The 18,372-nt window shown below is 43.7% G+C and overlaps 1 protein-coding gene and 1 long non-coding RNA gene across 5 annotated transcripts in view; one reads left to right on the forward strand and one right to left on the reverse strand.

The window, feature by feature from the left end:
* The window catches only part of LOC307210854, a 28,986-nt gene extending 26,947 nt beyond the window's left edge, over positions 1-2,039 (reverse strand). Inside the window, exon 1 of one of the 3 annotated variants that reach the window (XR_013836169.1) lies at positions 1,950-2,039. This is a non-coding gene — a long non-coding RNA (uncharacterized lncRNA). Of the gene's footprint in view, positions 1-191; positions 311-1,573; positions 1,714-1,949 lie in introns of those variants that run through there. The other 2 variants (XR_013836170.1, XR_013836171.1) reach the window with 2 other exon arrangements.
* GATA2 (GATA binding protein 2) lies at positions 71-16,628 on the forward strand (the record flags this gene model as incomplete). 2 transcript variants are annotated; one of them, XM_079967022.1, is made up of 5 exons in its annotated part: positions 71-299; positions 1,564-2,181; positions 5,464-5,642; positions 11,803-11,928; positions 12,796-16,628. In XM_079967022.1, 5 exons carry the CDS (start codon positions 71-73, stop codon positions 13,093-13,095), a joined length of 1,452 nt encoding a protein of 483 aa, XP_079823148.1. In that variant the 3' UTR covers positions 13,096-16,628. The 2 variants fall into 2 exon arrangements, with proteins under 2 accessions (XP_079823148.1, XP_079823149.1); XM_079967023.1 differs by having other exon boundaries at positions 5,497-5,642.
* Between the last annotated feature and the right edge of the window lie 1,744 nt (positions 16,629-18,372).

Consider the following 18,372-nt stretch of genomic DNA (forward strand, 5'->3'; position numbering starts at 1 on the left):
ACTCTAAACCAAAACGGTTTTGGGTTGGAGGGAGGGTTTTAGGGGGGGAGTGGGGGAGAAGCCCACAGGAATGGAGGTAGCCACGGACCAGCCGCGCTGGATGGCCCATCACGCCGTACTGAACGGGCAGCACCCGGAGAGCCATCACCCGGGACTGGCTCATAACTATATGGAACCAGCGCAGCTCCTACCTCCGGACGAAGTGGATGTCTTCTTCAATCATCTGGACTCCCAAGGCAACCCGTACTATGCCAACTCGGCCCATGCCAGAGCCAGAGTTTCCTACAGCCAGGCGCACGGTAAATCCCCCCCCCTTGCTCCTTCCTCCCTCCACCCCCGGCCTCCCAACTCTTCTTGCTTTCCGTTTCTGCCTCGGGCTCCTGCTGATCTTCATGGAGATGAGACTGGGAGGTTTCTGGCAAAGGAGCAATAGTAGATGAGGGCGATCGGGTTGGGTTTAATCCTAGAAAAAGGTTGGCGTGCCCTTTTTTTTTTTTTTTTAAGGGGGAATAGGAAAGGGAAGCGGCGTCTTCGCGTTAGGAGAGGGGGAAGGGGCTTGTTAACTACAGATATACAGTACTGTACTTCGCAGGCACAAGACCGGGCCATTTCCCGGATATGAAATCTAATCCTATTTGAAATACTTTTGGATCAGCATGCATATAAAGGCGGGGTCGGGGAAAGATGAGATGACGCGCACCTTTTTCATGTGTGTGGAGAAAACTTTAAAAAGCATTGCAGTCACTGGGAGAAAAAAATCCTTCCAAAACCACCACCACCACCACCAAATACAACTCGTTCTGCTTAACAGAGCTCTGTTGAGAGGTGTGCGTGTTGCTTTTAAGACTAGGAAAGGCCCAACTCCTTGACACACACACAGACACACCCTGCCCTCTCCTCGTGTACTTTTAACGGTGGGGCTTTGCTTCCATGCCCGAAGTAGTTCAGCTCCTCGATTGCAGGAGGGAAGATCGCCTGCCTGGCGGTTGCCAAAATTCATTTGACCTGAGCAAAGAGTGGAGGAGCTGTGGGTTACCTTCCTATCTGGATTCCCAACCCCCCCCAAAAAAACCCCTGTTCCAAAGCACGGTATCCAGCATGCGGGCACTTTACTCCTGAATCCCCAATGATTTCCAAAAGAAGCCCCAAGTGTCCTTTTTCCTGCTGCTCACTGTTGATCCTGCAAGTTTTTATTTTATTTTGGGTAGGTTATACAGTATGGCAGTGCTCAAGGCGGCCTCGTTTGCGCTCCTTTAACGAGCTTTTGACCCTCCTCTGGGAGTCAAACGCGCGTTTCCCTTGGAATGGGAGTTGAATCATGGCTGCTTGGAGCGGCTGGTATACTAATGTGCAGGGCGTAGATTCCGGGCGCGGGCAAGGCTGACTCCATTTTGTGGCTCGAGTAGGGGCAAGGCCAAAGGGCTTGAACACAAGCCTTGCACACAAGGCCCCGCCAAGGCGCAGCGGGGTGCGGGGGTCGGCAAGCTGGGTGGCCGGGAGAGAAAAGCGCCCTTAGGCCTCCCCTGACCGTCTGACTGACTGCCGCCCTTTCCCTGCCCGCAGCCCGCCTCACCGGGAGCCAAATGTGCCGGCCTCACTTGCTCCACAGCCCCGGCCTGCCCTGGCTGGACAGCAGCAAAGCGGCTCTGTCGGCGGCGCACCATCACAACCCGTGGACGGTGAACCCTTTCACCAAGGGGCCCTTGCACCCTTCGGCGGCCGGCGCGCCGCCCGGCGCCATCTCGGTGTACCCCGGCGGCGGCAGCTCGGCGTCGAGCGCGGCCTCCGCTTCGTCGCTCACGCCGGCCTCGCACTCTGGCTCGCACCTCTTCGGCTTCCCGCCCACGCCGCCCAAGGAAGTCTCCCCGGACCCCAACGCCGGCAGCAGCGCCGCCTCGCCCGCCTCGGCCTCGGCCGGCCGGCAAGACGACAAGGAGCCGCTCAAGTACCAGGTGTCCCTGGCCGACGGCATGAAGATGGAGAGCGCCAGCCCGCTGCGCAGCAGCCTCGCCGCCTCCATGGGCGCGCAGCCCTCCACGCACCACCCCATCCCCACCTATCCTTCCTACGTGCCCGCCGCCCACGACTACGGCGGCAGCCTCTTCCACCCGGGGAGCTTCCTCGGGGGGCCCGCCTCCAGCTTCACCCCCAAGCAGAGGAGCAAAGCCCGGTCCTGCTCAGGTAAGCCCCTTGTCCGCCCCACCCTCTTCTCACAGAATAATGATAATGATAAGAATAAATAATGCACCCCTTTAGGAAGGGAAAATGGGTCGGTGGGCTGCATGTGCATGGATGGGGGTGGAAGAGGAGGCAGCCCGTATGAGTGTTTGCTCAACTTTGTCTTGTGTATATTCTCAAAAGAGGATTTATAATGCTCCTGGCCTTATTCCGAGATAAGAACTGGAAACTGCTACCCTGGCCGCTGCTAATTAACAACTAATAGCAATAACTATATATATTTAAAATGCGGCCAAAGCATTCGGAGGTGACTTGAGGCATGTATCCTTTGTGACCTCCTCTCTGAAATTCAATGCTCGGGATTGAGGCAATTCATGTCATCCACCAGATAAGAGTTCAGAGATTTTGGTATAGTGGATAGAACAAAAAAATGAAAATAAGTGCTTAAAAATAAGGCTTTTGTGTATTTTGCGGGGTGGTTTTCTCAGTACAAATTGCAAAGACCAAACCACTCACATTGAACTAACTATTTAAATTTAAATAGTAGCATTTACAAAAAAAAAAAAAAGTTGAATGGATGCTGGAAGTTCTGGGCCACTTACATTCACATCCAGTTTATTAATTCAGTCTAAATTTACTGCTCCTTTGGTTTTGTAATTGCAATAAGCAAGGCAGATTAGAATTGCTGTTGGTGTATTAACATATACTGAAAACTGGAACAATTGTTTTTTATTTTAAAACTCTTTAAGCACCTTGATCTTGTGCAAAAAGAGTGGCTAAATGGGTTAAGGTGTAGGTAAATAATCTGGATTAAGTGATTCTGTGTTTCATAGGACATGTTTTTAAATGCCCTGCTTCGACCTGAATGGATTCCCCTTGCTCAGTTTTAGTGAGAAAGTGTAACCAAATTGAACTTACTCATACATTTTATGAGGATGGGGGAGCAGCTTGGAACAGCAGGGGCATCTCTAGCTTTCAAAAGTTTAGTTTGTTATTGCTAATTGGTTGTAGGCAAGCTGTCTCTCCCTTCAAGTTCCTGCCGCTGGTCTCTGCAGCATTCGGTCACCGCTGGGCCCAAGGGATGCAGTAATCCGTTAAAAAACCCCCACAAAACTGGCAGATCTGAATTATGCAAATAAGGGTTTATATTGGAAAATCTCTTAATGCAGCAATATAAAGGCCTAGGCCAGCTGTATTCACTGGAAATGTCTGGCAAGATCCTGTATTCCCTTACCTCTTTTCGCGGGATCTCCACTAAGTTGCCTTTGTTAACTTGTGATAAAAGTTCATCTTTATTAAGCAGTACATTTTGCAAAGAACTAGCTGTTCAGGCTTGAAATTTACAAGGCCATTTTCTTAAAACTTCCAGAGGGCCTGATTTCCTTCAGATCATACAAGGAGCAAAAGTTCAAATATAGTTTACATACCAATGCTGGCTACCAAGGTACCTTGTAAATACTAATTTAAATGAATTCAATAAAACTGGGGGAGGGAAATAAGTGCCACTTATCATGTTAACTCCAGCTCATCCCTGTTTGTTAAAACAAGCAACTTAAAAAAAAATCCCATCTGTCATCACATATAAAATCTTTAAGCCAAAGAGACTCTCTTAACCTCTCTTTCTTTAAAAGCGTACTGTTTAATGAATAATATTCTCATGGATACAAAAGCTAATAATTTATGTTCATATTGCTTCATTTATATTTTTTGCTTTCAAACCTTACCAGGGCATAGTAAATACATATGGAGTTTAATGTGGCCAAAAATAAAAATAAAACAGGATATATATGTCTATACACACATCTCTTTTCAAAGTGGCTAGTAATTCAGAAACATGATCTCTTTTATGAGCATTGCAACCCAAATATCACATGTTTTTACTGCTTCAGGATCTCCACTTCAAATTGCTCCCTTTCAAGAGCGAGAGAATTCACATTTTCCCCAGGACCCGAGATAGATTACTGTCTCCAGTACATAGAAACAGAATGCAATTTTAAAAATATCCCACACCACTGTTACTTTTCTAAAGTGCTCCAAACTAGATAAAACAGTCACCTTGGAAAATTAGGTCTCAGCCCCTCCTCCCCTCCTCTCTCAGCACAAGGCTTTTTATTAGATGTGAGTTTTCCTAAGTGTTGTAATGGAGACCCTGTCCTGTAGATGGAAGTGGGGAGAGTTCGTGACCATTTAATGTTTTTGTAGAAAAACCAAGACTCACGACAAGGCGACTCCTGCAGCTTCCTGCCCAAGGAGGGACAAAAGCGAGGAACTCAGCTTCACAGAGTTCCCTCATTTTTCACTCCAGCCTGTACTGTTTAAAAACCACCCACTCCATAGATTAAAGGAGACATAGATGCAGCAGAACTCAGCCTGCTCGAGTTACTGGCCAAAGTGTATTTCCTCTGCATTAAATACTGTATGATTTGCATAAACTGTGCTAAAAGAATTTCCTCTATTAACTAGACTTTTTCACAGACAAATGAACTTTTAGTAGATGTCCTCCCCCCTCCTTTTTATTATTTTTTTTAGAGGAACAAGTATGCACATATCAGAATCTTTCAAGTTAGGTCAGTCCTTAAACATATAGCCAGTGAATATTTACGTATGATATGAACAAGCCAGCAACAAAGAGCATACTCAATCAATCAGAACTTCCTTATGAAATTGTAAACTGCAGGCTCAAAAAGTTAAATGTATACTCATTCAAAGAATACATTTCAAGCTGTTTTCCCTCCCTTATATTGAAAACCCTTATTGAACTATTTCAGATCTTTGTCCACTTTCAAACTCTGCTTAATTCCAGAGACAGTAGTATTCACAGGAAAAACAGTTTGGATCTGCTGATGGTGGGAGAGTTGCCATTCTGTTTAGATAACTATGCTAACTCGGCAATGCAATCCATACAATTGTTGATGTTCCTACTTTGCTTTTCTTGGGAGTTTTTTTTTGGGGGGGGGGAGTGAGGGGAAGAAAGAACAGTCCCAAATATGCTGTGGCCATAGAGCTGCATTAGACTGGAGAAGCAAAGCAGGACATTTTCTGCCACATTGATACCAGTGCAAGTTCTACAAAATATAATTGCTTTCTGATCGCTGTGTACGAAATTGATGCTTGAAATTTGTGCAACTCTCCTGGATTTAGACCTTTATTGCATGCACTGTAGATGTTGCCATTCATGTCTCTCTCTTGTTTTCCTCCCCTCTGTTTTGAATAATGTGCTGTTTTGATTTCTGGAATCTGCCTAAAAGGACAATGCAAAAAGCTTTTGTGAATTTGTTTTTAAAGAAAGAAATCCGGTTTCTTCGTGTTTCCATTTAGAAGGCAGAGAGTGTGTCAACTGTGGAGCTACTGCCACCCCTCTCTGGAGAAGAGACGGTACTGGGCATTACCTGTGTAACGCCTGTGGGCTCTACCACAAAATGAACGGTCAAAACCGACCTCTCATTAAACCTAAACGGAGACTGGTAGGTGTCTATTTCTCTCTACCAGCTTTGAGGCTAAAATTATTTAATGGGACCACACACACACACACACACACACACATGCGTGTATGGTGACGAGAGGGCAACATGACCCATCTCTGTGTGCTTCAGAGCCTGTATGGGATCTAGATATTGCACTGCACATGAGACCCATGTCACTCAGCGGTCACGGTGTCGCTTAGAGACATACTTTCTTTTTTGCAGGGAGTCTTGCCCGCAGAACTTTGCATGCCAAGTTACAGAACAATAGCAATTTTGTTTGTGGATATACATCACACATTTAGTATTTGACTGGCTTCTCTCCCCCTCCCCCATTCATTGTTTTATTGTAGCTCTTAAATCGATCCTGTAAGGTAGGTTAGTGCTATTATTTCCATTGTGCAGGGGTAAGGACTGAGGCCGAAAGAGGGTGGGTTGCCTAAGGCTACAGAGTTGAGTTCGCTGCAGAGGTGAGATTTGTAGCTCAAAGACACTAGCCAGTGTGAAACCACCAGCTCACCTTCTCCTGGTCTGTCTGTATTTTCTCTAAAGCTCTGGCTGTTGAAAGGTGTGTAACCAATTGTGCCTGCCTGTTTGTTCCTGTGGCTGCATTCTGTCCCTTTTATCCAGAAAGGACAGCTTTAATTCATTTGACCTCTTGGACAGTTCAGAAGTAGGCTGGAACTGAAAGTGTTAGTCATGTATGCCCTTCCAGCCCAAAAGTCCAAAAAGAGATCCAAAGCACAAAGTGTAAAGGAAAAAAAAGAGAGATTGGGAAATCAGATGCGTCAAAGTTGTTGCTATCTGCTCAGTAATTATTTTGATAAAGTAATTTTTATACTCAGAGATTCCATGGTAAAACTAACATTAGCTCTCTCTTCTCTCTCTCTATCTCTTTGGGCAATTCTATAATTGCCTTTTTAAAAGAACTGATTATTTTTCCATGGAGTCACCTATACTGTGTATTTTCATTTGAGTGATTAAAAAGAAAAAATTCTAGGCTCCTGGTAGTAGTTTCCTATCCGGATATCTGTACTCTGAAGATAAGGAAACTTTGTGTATCTGTTTCCTGACTCTAAAAGCTTTAAAGAGTTTCTATAGACAAGCCATGCCAGTCAGGCTGTCTGTTTTGAAATTGCGAATGTGCTCCACTCTACAAATGCTTGTAAAAAAAATATGCTAAGAATAATAAATATTTTTCTTTTTTGGAGCAATGTGGTTTGTGGGGTTGGGTGGAGGTCCTAAAACTCTCCCTCATCATTTGGGGGGGGGCGTTTTTTGCCTCAGCAAGAACTAGGAGGAGACTGAAGGAGCGGCTTTAGTAATCTAAAGCTAGGATGGGCTACAGTGGGGGTCGGCTGTGAGTCAGAATTTCAACAGGTCGAGCTTCTTAATAGGCTTGCTTTCCTTCTGAAGTGAGTGACACGTCTAGAAAAATGTTAAGACAACAGTGTAACATTATCGTCTCTCGCAGGCTAAACTCCATGCCAGACTAAATGGGACAGGCCATAGAGTTAAGCAGCAGAGTCTAGTATCAATAAACTATCTCAAATATGCAAACATAGCTCTCTGCTTTCAAATGTTTGGTGGGAGACTGCAAGTCCTTAACTTACTGCAAGTTTCTGGAGTTTGTGTTACTATATATTTTTTATTTGTTAGATCAAGGAGTGAGCCAGGACAACCCAAACTCTAAGAACTTTTCAAATACTATAAACAATCGGTATTGAAAAATCACCACTGTTGTCCAATAACAATGATATTAATTTTAAAATACTGCACCACCTTTTTTTTACCCACTGAGACCTCCAAAAAGCATTGCAAAATTTGGAAGTCTGGATAAAAGATGAAAATGTTTATAAACTGTGCCAGAAAGCTGTAGCCGTATAAGAGATAAGAAATAATCTTGATCCAGTGATAGGGATCTAAACATTGCTCGGCTGCAATGAAAGCATGATGGGGCGGGGAAGGCTAGCTTCAATCATTCAGCCTGAACATCTAGCTCTATTTAAGGGTGTTGTTGTGTTTTTTTGGGGAGGGGGGGGTCTCTCAGTGCTCATAGGCCAATAGCAGATTAGTGCTGTGATGGGCTTTTGAGTGAAGCCCTTCATGACATAGATGAGCTAATAGACAGAGTAGGAACACAGGAAAGCGCAGGACTCGGTTTGAGAGGCTTTGCCACTATTCCCTCACCCCATCTTATCATCCAGAAGTGCTGGGGCCTCAGTGGGGGATGGGAACACCTAAGCTATGCCCCAGGCATCCCCTTTCCCCAGCTCTGGTCCTACTTGTACTGATCACAGCTGTGAGAAGCTTCTACTCACCAGCCTTCATCACTCTGAGAAACAGGGGCAGTTTCTTGGCCTTCTTTTGCACTCCTAGTTCTTTGAATGGGACTCAGTAAACTTGGAATAAGTCGGGAGGGGGGCCTTAGCCCAGTGGCAGAGTATGTATGTGCTTTTCCTGCAGAAGCAATGGTAGTAATTCACTTTCTGGCAAGTAACAGGTTAGTTTATTACAGGATTTCCCAAACTTGGGGCTCCAGTTCTTTTTGGACTATAATTCCCATCATCCCTGGGTCCTCCTTGCTAGGGATGATGGGAGTTGTAGTCCAACAACAGCGGGAGACCCAAGTTTGGGAAACCCTGGTTTAGTACATTGTTTGGATTAGGTGGTATAGGATGTGGAAGACTTGCTTTGACCCTGGGGAGCTATTACCAGTCAGAATGGACACTACTGGGCTAACTGAAAAACAGCCTGGTGTAACAGAAGGCTGTCTCTTATAAGGAGCTTCTGAAAACAACTTTGGTGAACAGAATAGTGTAATCGCAGTTGGCACATTACATTTTCATGCCTTACACAAAAAAACTCCAATGGCACGCATTCTCCGATTCCACTACCACACTTTTTCACATAGTTCCCATTCATTTCAATTGGTCTTGTAGAAAAGAACTTGGAGGATTATGATCCAGGGAGCAGATGTGCCTCTGCTGCACTTCAGGGCAACCAATTTCTACCACCTGAATTAGCCTCTTAATTTTGTCTCATGGTATGGTCAACTCCAGTTATAATGATTTTTTTTTCAATAGTCCTTTTATAATATTGCTTTGTTTCTGAACGTGCTTTCCTTCCATTCATTTTGTAACTTTATGATTCAGATATATTTTTTTCTGCAGCTCCTAACACGTTCTTGGTGCCAGACGTAGCAATAGCAGCAGTTGTAAAAATAAATGTATGCTTTTCTCTCTCATTTCTCTACTCCTGAGAGCTGGCTATTAAAGACAAACATGCTTAGTTGTGAGACTCATGATGAAATTGTGAAAATTGCTAAACACAGTCATGAGCTTTTTAGTATACATTGGTACCTTGGTTTACAAACTTAATCCGTTCCGGAAGTTCGTTCTTAAACTGAAGCCATTCTTAAACCGATGTGCGCTTTCCCTAATGAGGCCTCCCACCACCAGTGCCCTTTCAATGTTCGGCTTCCATTCGTAGAAAGAGGTAAAGTTTGCTAACTGGAACGCTACATCCAGTTTTGCAGAGTTCGTATACCGAATAGTTTGTAAACAGGGCTGTTCTTAAACCGAGGTACCACTGTACACTGAAAGGCTTGGGAGAATCGGTGACCGTTGTGCACAGTCAAGATGGTTGGATAGTTTGTCCTCATACATAAGACATTCCCAGCATTGCAGCTGAAATCAGATGGAATAAGAGCAGTGGTAGCACCCTATGTAGATAGGCACATTTTTTTGGTCTAAACTGGATCCAGAGTAAAGGTCTGTCCTATATTCTGCCATAGTGAGGTGCACATTTTGTGTCAGCTTCAGAAACTGGGCTTGTAGAAATTGAATCAGTGTCACAGGTTGAGCCATAAGGCGCTGTCGTAGTACACATTTCATTTGCTTGGATGGTGCAATATTGTTCATGGAGCTTTTGAGGATCAGCTCATCCATGCTTTTTACATATTTGTATATATTTCCCTGACACACTCATTAGGCTGTGCCAAACATAGTGTACTGAACATATTTCCTGGAGCAGAATACCTTTGAACCCTTTGTATGAAGGATTCTTTCCTAAAAGAGAGTGTGCATTTCCTCCCCCCACTCCTAAAATTTTCTGAAATGACCCCATTGTTTTCAGGGTTATGGGTCACTCAGCCAAGTGCCAATCTAGGGGGGAAAGAGTTTTTCCCCCCTGAATGTAAATCTTACTTAGGTTGCTTTCATGTTGAGGAGCTCCCTCTCTCCCTCCCCACTCCTTGGGGGCACAAGCAACATTATAAAACAACAGTAAACACTAAACACAATCCACAGGAGCTTTTCAGTTCAGTCTGGTAGCCCTAGAGCTCATCTCAGACTCTGTAGCAAGGCTGAAGTTTAGTATGTTTAGTGCTTAGCAAGTCAGAAGGACTAGTTTAATTTTGCATATTACAATGCAAATTCAAACATCTTCAGAAGTGTATAGATGTGGTCATATATATTGGGTGCCAGTGCAGTATTGCACATCTTCATGTTACTGCCATGTCAAAGGCAGATTAATCAGCCCAGTTGTTTAGGGTCCGAGTGTTAAGCAAAGCATTGAGTTTGAATTAACTAGCTGCCTAAATACACCAAACCATCAGGTTACAAATTAGAATCAAATGTATAGTTTTTGTCGTGGTTAGAACTAAATGCACTCCTGCTGCATTTAATACACAGACAAGAGAACGGTACAAACTCATTTTATTCAAGTGACCTGGATGATCAGAAATGTGGATAACTGCTGAATATACTTCATACTTCATGAGGGATGGGTGCATTCATTAAAAGAGTTTGAGGGAAACATTGGTGGTGCTATACAATGTGTCATACAAAATGGCAATAAATATTCTTTTAAAAGCAAGGAGTTTGAGATAATGAGAACAGGGAATTTTTTATTTTTTTTTACTGTTCCACAAAGTTCTGTATATGGGTAATGGGCTATAGCCAAATAAGTTCTTCTCAGAGTAGATAAAGTTAATGAACCAAAGTTAGTTATATATGTAAGCTTTAATGGGTCTACTGAGTAGAACTAGCATGGGAGGTTGGGTCAAATTAGACACTGTGAGTAAAGCATCTGGGCAATCAGTGCTTTTTTTCAGGGGGTGCTTAGTGCTGGCATCTCTTTTTGTTGTTAAAAAGTGTGACACTTACTGTAACAACTTCACAGTGAGTACCGGCACCAATTTTTTTGGAAAAAAGCACTGCGTGCAAGAATGTGTGGGCAAAGGCTTCACATGGAAAGGTGCAAACCTTCTCTCCCCCGCTTCCGACCTTCCCTTTCGGTGCTCTTCTGTTTTAAGACACTTTCTCCCAGTTTTGGCTCAGGTGACGGAAGTGAAACAGCCTAGAAGAAAGTTGCTTAAAGTAGTGGAACACAGCAAGTTACGGGTTTGGGGTGATGTTCAGTCCGTTCTCCTGCTCCTCTCTTGCTTTACAGTTGTATCTCGGCTCCCGAGCGATCGAAACCCGGAAGTGAGTGTTCTGGTTTTCGAATGTTCTTTTAGAAGCCGAATGTCTGACAGGGCTTCCACTGATTCCGATTGGCTGCTTTGGTTTTTGAACGTTTTGGAAATCGAACAGACTTCCAGAACAGATTCTGTTTGACTTCTGAGATACGACTGTATATACATGGATAACATGACAATTCACATGCAGTTTTCCCACACAGTTCATACAGCCCAGAGCTCCAGGTGCATTTTTGATGCACACATTAAGCTCTTGCACAGTTGGAATTTTCCATTTAGTTCTCTGGCACAGAAGAATGAGAGGCCAAGCAGGTGGGCAAGGAACTACTAGACTGGTGCACTAATGCACATACATTCCCCCCCCCCCAATTTTTGAGCTATGGGACCAAACACCTACAGGCATCATAATATCCCAGGTTAGCTACCAAATACATTTGATAGAGTAATGTACCACCCATTAGCATTAGGTCCAGGTTTACATTTTCAAAATAGATCATTTAAATCCCAGAACAAATGGGGGTGGGGGTGGAACATGGAAAGGGGTCCCCCCCCCCTGCTGTGTGTGTGTGTCCTCATTTATTTCATTAAAATGCTTGCTTCTTAAAAATTAAATTATATTGCACGTGAACCATTGAAAGAACAGATTGTTCAACATATTCTCCCCCCCCCCCCTTTAATTAGTCAGCAGCTAGGAGAGCAGGAACTTGTTGTGCCAACTGCCAAACAACCACCACCACCTTATGGCGACGTAATGCGAATGGGGACCCAGTGTGCAATGCCTGTGGACTGTACTATAAATTGCACAATGTGAGTATTTGCCTGCCATGTGTCGCCCTTTTGCTTGCTTAGCTGCGATTGATGCCTCAACTGCATGGCGTCCACCAGCCCCTGTGTATTCACTGCAGGGAGTCCTTTTAATTTTTTATTTAAAGAGAAAAGCTTTTTAGGGTTCCCCTGGGAAGTCACGGCCATTCTTTGTTGGCATAGTGATGTGGAATTCAGTGACATTACAATGTATTAGCTTGGCTTCTAAAGCACACGGGTGATTTAAGCAAAATAGGGTTAAGAACTTTTGGTTATAACCCAAACACTGCATGGTTCTCTGCCTTTCCCAGAAATTCAGAGGACATTTCAAATGGATTCATGTAAAGTTTAATTCAATCGGGGTATCTTTATATAAGTTTGGCACTGCATGAAAGAAATTGTAGAATGCTCTGATCGGTTCCAAATTTTATATATCTGAACACAGAAATAGTGCAAACTTTCTTCTTTTTAAAAATTGAAACACTCCAGCTTTAGAATCTGGTGCTGTGTGTGTGCCTCCCCCCTCCCTCTTTTTTTTTTAAAGGAAATCTTTTTTTCTTTCTTTTTTAAATTAGGAAATGAATGAAGGTTAAGGGCTAAGGCTAAGGAAAGGAGGGGTGGAAACTGCCAGTATTTGGTCCAACTTGCTTTTTCATGTCTGAAGTTTTCCAGTGTGGTTTCATTAAACAAATCAAATTTTATAAACAAAATCTGCGGGGAGGAAGGAGGAGATGTAGGCTTTTCGTTTTGTTTTTTGGCCTGAAAATGATTTCTGTCCAGGAAACTCTCAGGGGCTGTTTAAATATTTTTATTTTTGTACACAAGAAGGTCATTTTGCTTGCATGAGCCTGATTTTCTCATTTCTTGCAGGTGAACAGGCCTTTGACTATGAAGAAGGAAGGAATTCAGACCAGAAATAGGAAAATGTCTAACAAGTCGAAGAAGAGCAAGAAAGGCTCTGAATGCTTTGAGGAACTTTCCAAGTGCATGCAGGAGAAATCTTCTCCGTTCAGTGCTGCTGCCCTTGCCAGTCACATGACACCGATGGGGCATTTGCCACCTTTCAGCCACTCTGGACATATCCTGCCAACGCCTACCCCCATTCACCCATCTTCCAGCATCTCATTTGGACATCCACATCCATCCAGCATGGTCACAGCCATGGGATAGAATCTGAAGATCCTAACAGAGAACTTGAAAACACTGGGCTTTGCCTATAAGATGACAGCGAGGAAAAAAATCTGCCCAGAGGAGAGAATGTAGGGAAGGAAGAGGAACGAAAGGGGATCTCATTCCAGTGTGGTTCGACTCCTAGCGCTAGACTAAAACTTTGCAGTGATGGGTCTTCTGCAGAAATGCTTAATGGTGCCTGTTATGCACTTTGCCCCCTCAGGTAAATGGAGAAAGAGGAACTCACCTGTCTGAAATGATACCTTCTGGTCCCAGCAGAAAGAAAAGGTGGCTGAAGCAGTCGAAGAAGTTGGAGCCAGCTTTCCTTTCTCTTTGTTAATTACTGTGAATATTGTAAAGAGATTAGCATCCTCCCAAGGCAAGAGGAAGCTCAGTGGTAGCCGCCCATGCTGGATTTCTATCACAGACTTTGTGTTCAGGGGAGGAAAAATGGACAACTTTATAAAAAAAAAAAATCTACTTTTTAAGAAAAGAAATCAGATACAGGAAAAAAAAATCATTATTTATTTTGCTCTTGTGTTCCAGAAAGAGCTTCAAAACTCTTGCATGTTCTTGTGGATCTTATTTTATTTTTTTATTTTGTTTAAAGAAACGTCCACCCAGGTAAAAAAAATTTTTTTTTAAATCTTCTTATTGCTTTAATGGCCACTCTTGATTCTCTTCATCGCTATTAGACTTTTAAAAAATCTACTAGGAAGGGGCTGTGTACATGAAAGAGGGAGACATTTGGCGCTGACCTAGGTTCCAACAGCCTCAAGGTGCAGATTATTTTGACATAATTTCTGTATTCATTTTTGTCAATGTGAAGGTCTTTTTTAAAAAAGCATGGCATCCTACAAGAAGACCAAGATACACTGGACAAATGGCTAAAAGGTTTTTCCATACCCAACAGTCCTGCATTGGCCGGAGGGCTAAAATGCACAAAATCGGCATTTCTTCCCCATCATACCTCTCTGAGCATCTAGTTGGTTGTAGAAAGTGATAACAGGTATACTCGCATCCCAGGCTGCCCTTCTCTCTTGCTCCTTCCCAACAGCAGGTCTGAACTGCATCTCCTCCAGTCATGGATTGTGTTGTTTTAGATAGAGCACACCAGTCCACTAAGTTCCATGATTTGCTCCATCCGCCTAGCTTGGGGATTGCCAACTTTTTGGGGGAACCCATGAGCACATTCAGAAAATGGGCACAACACACACACACCACAGCCAAGCATACATTGCAATCCATTCTATTGACCACAATAGAATGCTTCTTTCGTTGTCTGACATCAGCGGTAGGAGGGGACCCCATGGGTGCCAAGGGAGACTTCTGTGGGCACATCTGTGCCTGCAGGCAATCTGCGATCTAACTCCACAACCTCTGTGCCCTATCCACTCTCAACCTCCCGGTCGGTGCAGAGCTGCCACGCTGTTTCTATCACTCCTGTTATCTGTGCCTTCTTTCCCTGTTCCCCCGTCTGCACAAAGACATGCCCTTTGCACCAAAAAGCCCTACTAACTCCTGGCACTAGGAGCCCCCAGAACCTAAAAACGTCCCTCATTGACGCACCACCTTTATGCATTGCTCTTGTTCAGTCTCCAGTCGCTCTGATGGTTTTGTGTAGAGTTCTTGTTTCATATGAACCTAGGAAGTCAGATGATTGGTCAGTCTAGCTCAGTATTACCTACAGAGACCGATGGCAACAACTCTGCCATCTTTTCTAGCCCCACCTTGAGGATGGGAGGGGGGGGGCTGCCCTGTTTGTGCTGCAGCACAGACAGTTTGGTATAGTGAGCCGCCCTAACACGGATTCAGACCCTCCTTGTATCCTTCTCAGTACAGTCTGCTGAGATTGGAGGTATGGCAGGTGGTCTCCCAGGTCTCAGGCAAGAGTGTTTCTTTTCTGAGATGGTGATGCCAGATGCTGAACCTTTGACACATAAAACCCTGGAGCTGTAGCCCTTGCTTTAGTGGTCTGTGCCCCTGGATCTAACACGCAACCCTTAATTCAGAGCAAGGGAAAGAAAACCATATTAAGGATCTGCCATGATGCTTTTGTTTTGTCTGTTTGATTAGCAGACCTTGCCCAAGATACTAAGAAATGTTATGGTAGCTAATTTCCTACTAGATGTTTTAAATAATGTGTCCAGAGGTGGAGTTTGCCATCTGTAGGCATGCATGTCACACAGCTCCTTTCCTAGCTGTGAAACTGGTGAAGGGCGGAAAATAGGTGATGGTCTATAAGGGAGAGTGGTGGGAGAGAGAGAGAGACCTGTTTTCAGATTCGTCCAGTAGACATAGCAACAGCTACTGAGTGATGGGAAAGTGATCTGCTACTGGGGAGCATAGACGGGTATCCTGGCCGTTTTCTATACGACATATATGTTTGTTTTTTGTAAGGAAAATCACAAATGTTGAGAAACAGAAAAAAAAGTTATATCCCATTCTGAAACCATATTGTACGTAAACAACCGAAAAATAAAGCTCTTGCCAGTGTGAAGTGTTTTCTCCTAATTGTTATGATCTGATGACTTTCATGATCACAAGGTCCAGTATAACATATGATGTACATATTTAGCTATATTTCTGATGAGAAAAAAGCCCCTGTGAGCAAAGGGGTTTGATAATGTAAACCGCATAAGCTTAATTCTGTGACGAGCTTTTTCTTGTTTGTTTTTTTAATGGTTTTTTTTTTAATCAAGCCAATTGTATCTTAACTGCAAAAGTCTGCTTAAAACAAAAAAACAAAGGTGTACGTTGGTTTTGGTTTCTCTTTCCTGCCCCCCCCCCCCAATATATAATTCAGCTGTTTTATAAAGAACGAAGGACCAAGCATCCAAAGTGAAAAGTTGCTTTCCTCCCTTTTCTGGTTGGTGTGGGCATATATAGCTGCACTTTGTGAAGAAATAGAAATAATCGCCAAAACAAGTGGAAGAGAAATTCTGTCTGGGAGAAATGGCATCTTCAATTGACAAACTGGGAAATTAAACTACCTTTTATATTTAAGGGAGGCGGGGGGCTTTAAAAAAAATGGTACAGTTATACACGATTTGTAACTCAATTCAAATTCTTTAGGGGTGGGAGTGGCTGGGTGAGAGCATGAGCGGCTTCATGACATTGGGGGAGAATAGCCACCCAGTGCTGCTGCTGCTGCTCCACAATCTTCCTTTGTCTCTGTGGGGTGAGCCCTCAACAAGCCCCGCTTTGGTGAATGGAGATTGTGCAGCAGGAGTGCTTGCTGGGCAGGGTCCACACAGTCGACAAAGTGCAATATATTGTCAGTCACTGCAGCGTATAAGAACCGCAGTCAGGATTTAAATTATTTTGTACTTGTATCAGCATAAAGATTTGGCAGTATTTTCTGTTTTATTTTTTAATTTTGGCTTAATTTTTGGTTTAGTGAACTAAGTTATTGTTAATTATGTACAACATGTTTATATATTGTCTGTAAAAAAAAGTGTATGCTTCCCTCATATTCCTTCAAGGTGAATACTGCTAAGAATAATAATAAAAAATACCCCCTTTTTGTGAAAGCAAGTTTTTGCTCTCTCTCTACTTTAGGTCTCTGACTTTTTCAGATCTGGGACCCACTTTGAACCCAAATGTGCATTTGGGGACCTGTTTCTTAATCTTTTACTGTATATTTGCATGCTGGTAGTGCCATTATTGGGATCCACTTTGGATCAGGCTGTGACGCTAGGGGGTCCTGACACACACCAGTTGAAGAGCACTGGTCTCTAGATGATGTTGCTTCATAGGGCAGTGTGGTGAAAGGATCATACCTAAGCTATGAGTTTCTGGAGTCGTCATGATGGGGCTTGGGTGTTTGTGACAGTATTGGAAGAGAAGCCATGGGAATTTTTTCTCTTGCAGCAAGCATTAGGCACAAAAGCATATCTCCTGAGCACACAAGCTGCCCTGGAATTTGCCCACACAGACAAAAGTTCCTTATGCTATAAGCAGATGTTCCAAAGAATCTTTTGAGTTTGGGGAGTAGCTTTTTGAATGCACAGGCTGCTGCTGCAGTTTGGACCAGGTGGGTCAGAAGATCCACTTCCCATTCAATGTTATCAGTGCTTTTTTTCTGATGGTATTCAAAGGTATAAAGACAGTGCAGCTTGATTGGGAAGAGGGAGGTGGTAGAAAGAATTGCCATAACAGTTAACTTGAGAATTTAGATTTAAGGCCATTTTCATTTGTAATGCCAAAAAGTGCCCTTGAGCTGCTTCTCTATTTTTGTCAGAAGTGAAGGATGGAAACGCAAGACAGAAGATGAAGGGCAGTCAGTTTTAAATTTGATAACATTCCACCCAATGTAGGTTTCACAATACAGACCTAACAGTTTCAATTTCCTGTGTGAAAACTCACTTTGTTTACACACACACACTCCAGTTTTTGGGCACTGAGCAATAACCTGGGTCAGAATTCAACATGCAATGTCTGTAGCTCTACCAACAATGCCAGATTTTATATTGTAACACATTTTAATACAGATCTTTTCACTGTTAATAAGTTTTAGCAACTATTAAATGAGGGCAGAAATAAATCCCTGTTGCAGTAACATTCATCTGGCACAGTGTCTCTGATAGGTAGACCTGATTTGGTGGGTTTCATTACACTGGTTTCAGTAGCACTTAAAAGCATGCTTAACTTCCTCTGGATTGTGTCTGTAGGGTGATACACAATGAAATGGAAGTGAGCCTGGGGCTTAGAATGCATACGTATAGTTTGGTTATAGGATAGAGCATCAATTCTCCCCAACCTCCAGTTGCCCACATCACTGTTGCATACTGGGATGATGAGGACAAAGCCAATTCAGCATTCCCACTGTTGCATTTGCACTGTGCTGCCCTCACTGCTGCCATTTCCCTCTCCATCCCAGAATGCAGCAGTGATGCAGTTGAGCTTGAGCGGAGGTCTGGTTAGGACCCACAACACCACCATCTGCTACTGCTGTTATGTTAGCAAAACATACTTCCCCTTGTGCTTCTGCTTGTGCAACAGGATGTCAGAACTGACTGGGTCACCCACCCAGACTGTGACCATTAGACCTTTCTGGGCAGGAAAGAGTAAAAAGGGCTTCTTTTTCCAGATAAGCCATACTTGAGCAACAAGGTCTCTTTGGACACTATTCTACCGCCACCTTTGGTCTGTGCTCCCGCTTTGTCCTCTAGTCCTGCCATGCTCCCTGGTCCTGTCTCCTAGCTTATTCCTTGAGCCTGATGCCTGGTTTGTCCTTAAGTCTTGCTATACCCAAGGGTTCTCATCTTTGGCCTG

This window comes from Podarcis cretensis (genome assembly GCF_951804945.1).
Source record: "Podarcis cretensis genome assembly, chromosome: 2".
NCBI classification, from domain to species: domain Eukaryota; kingdom Metazoa; phylum Chordata; class Lepidosauria; order Squamata; family Lacertidae; genus Podarcis; species Podarcis cretensis.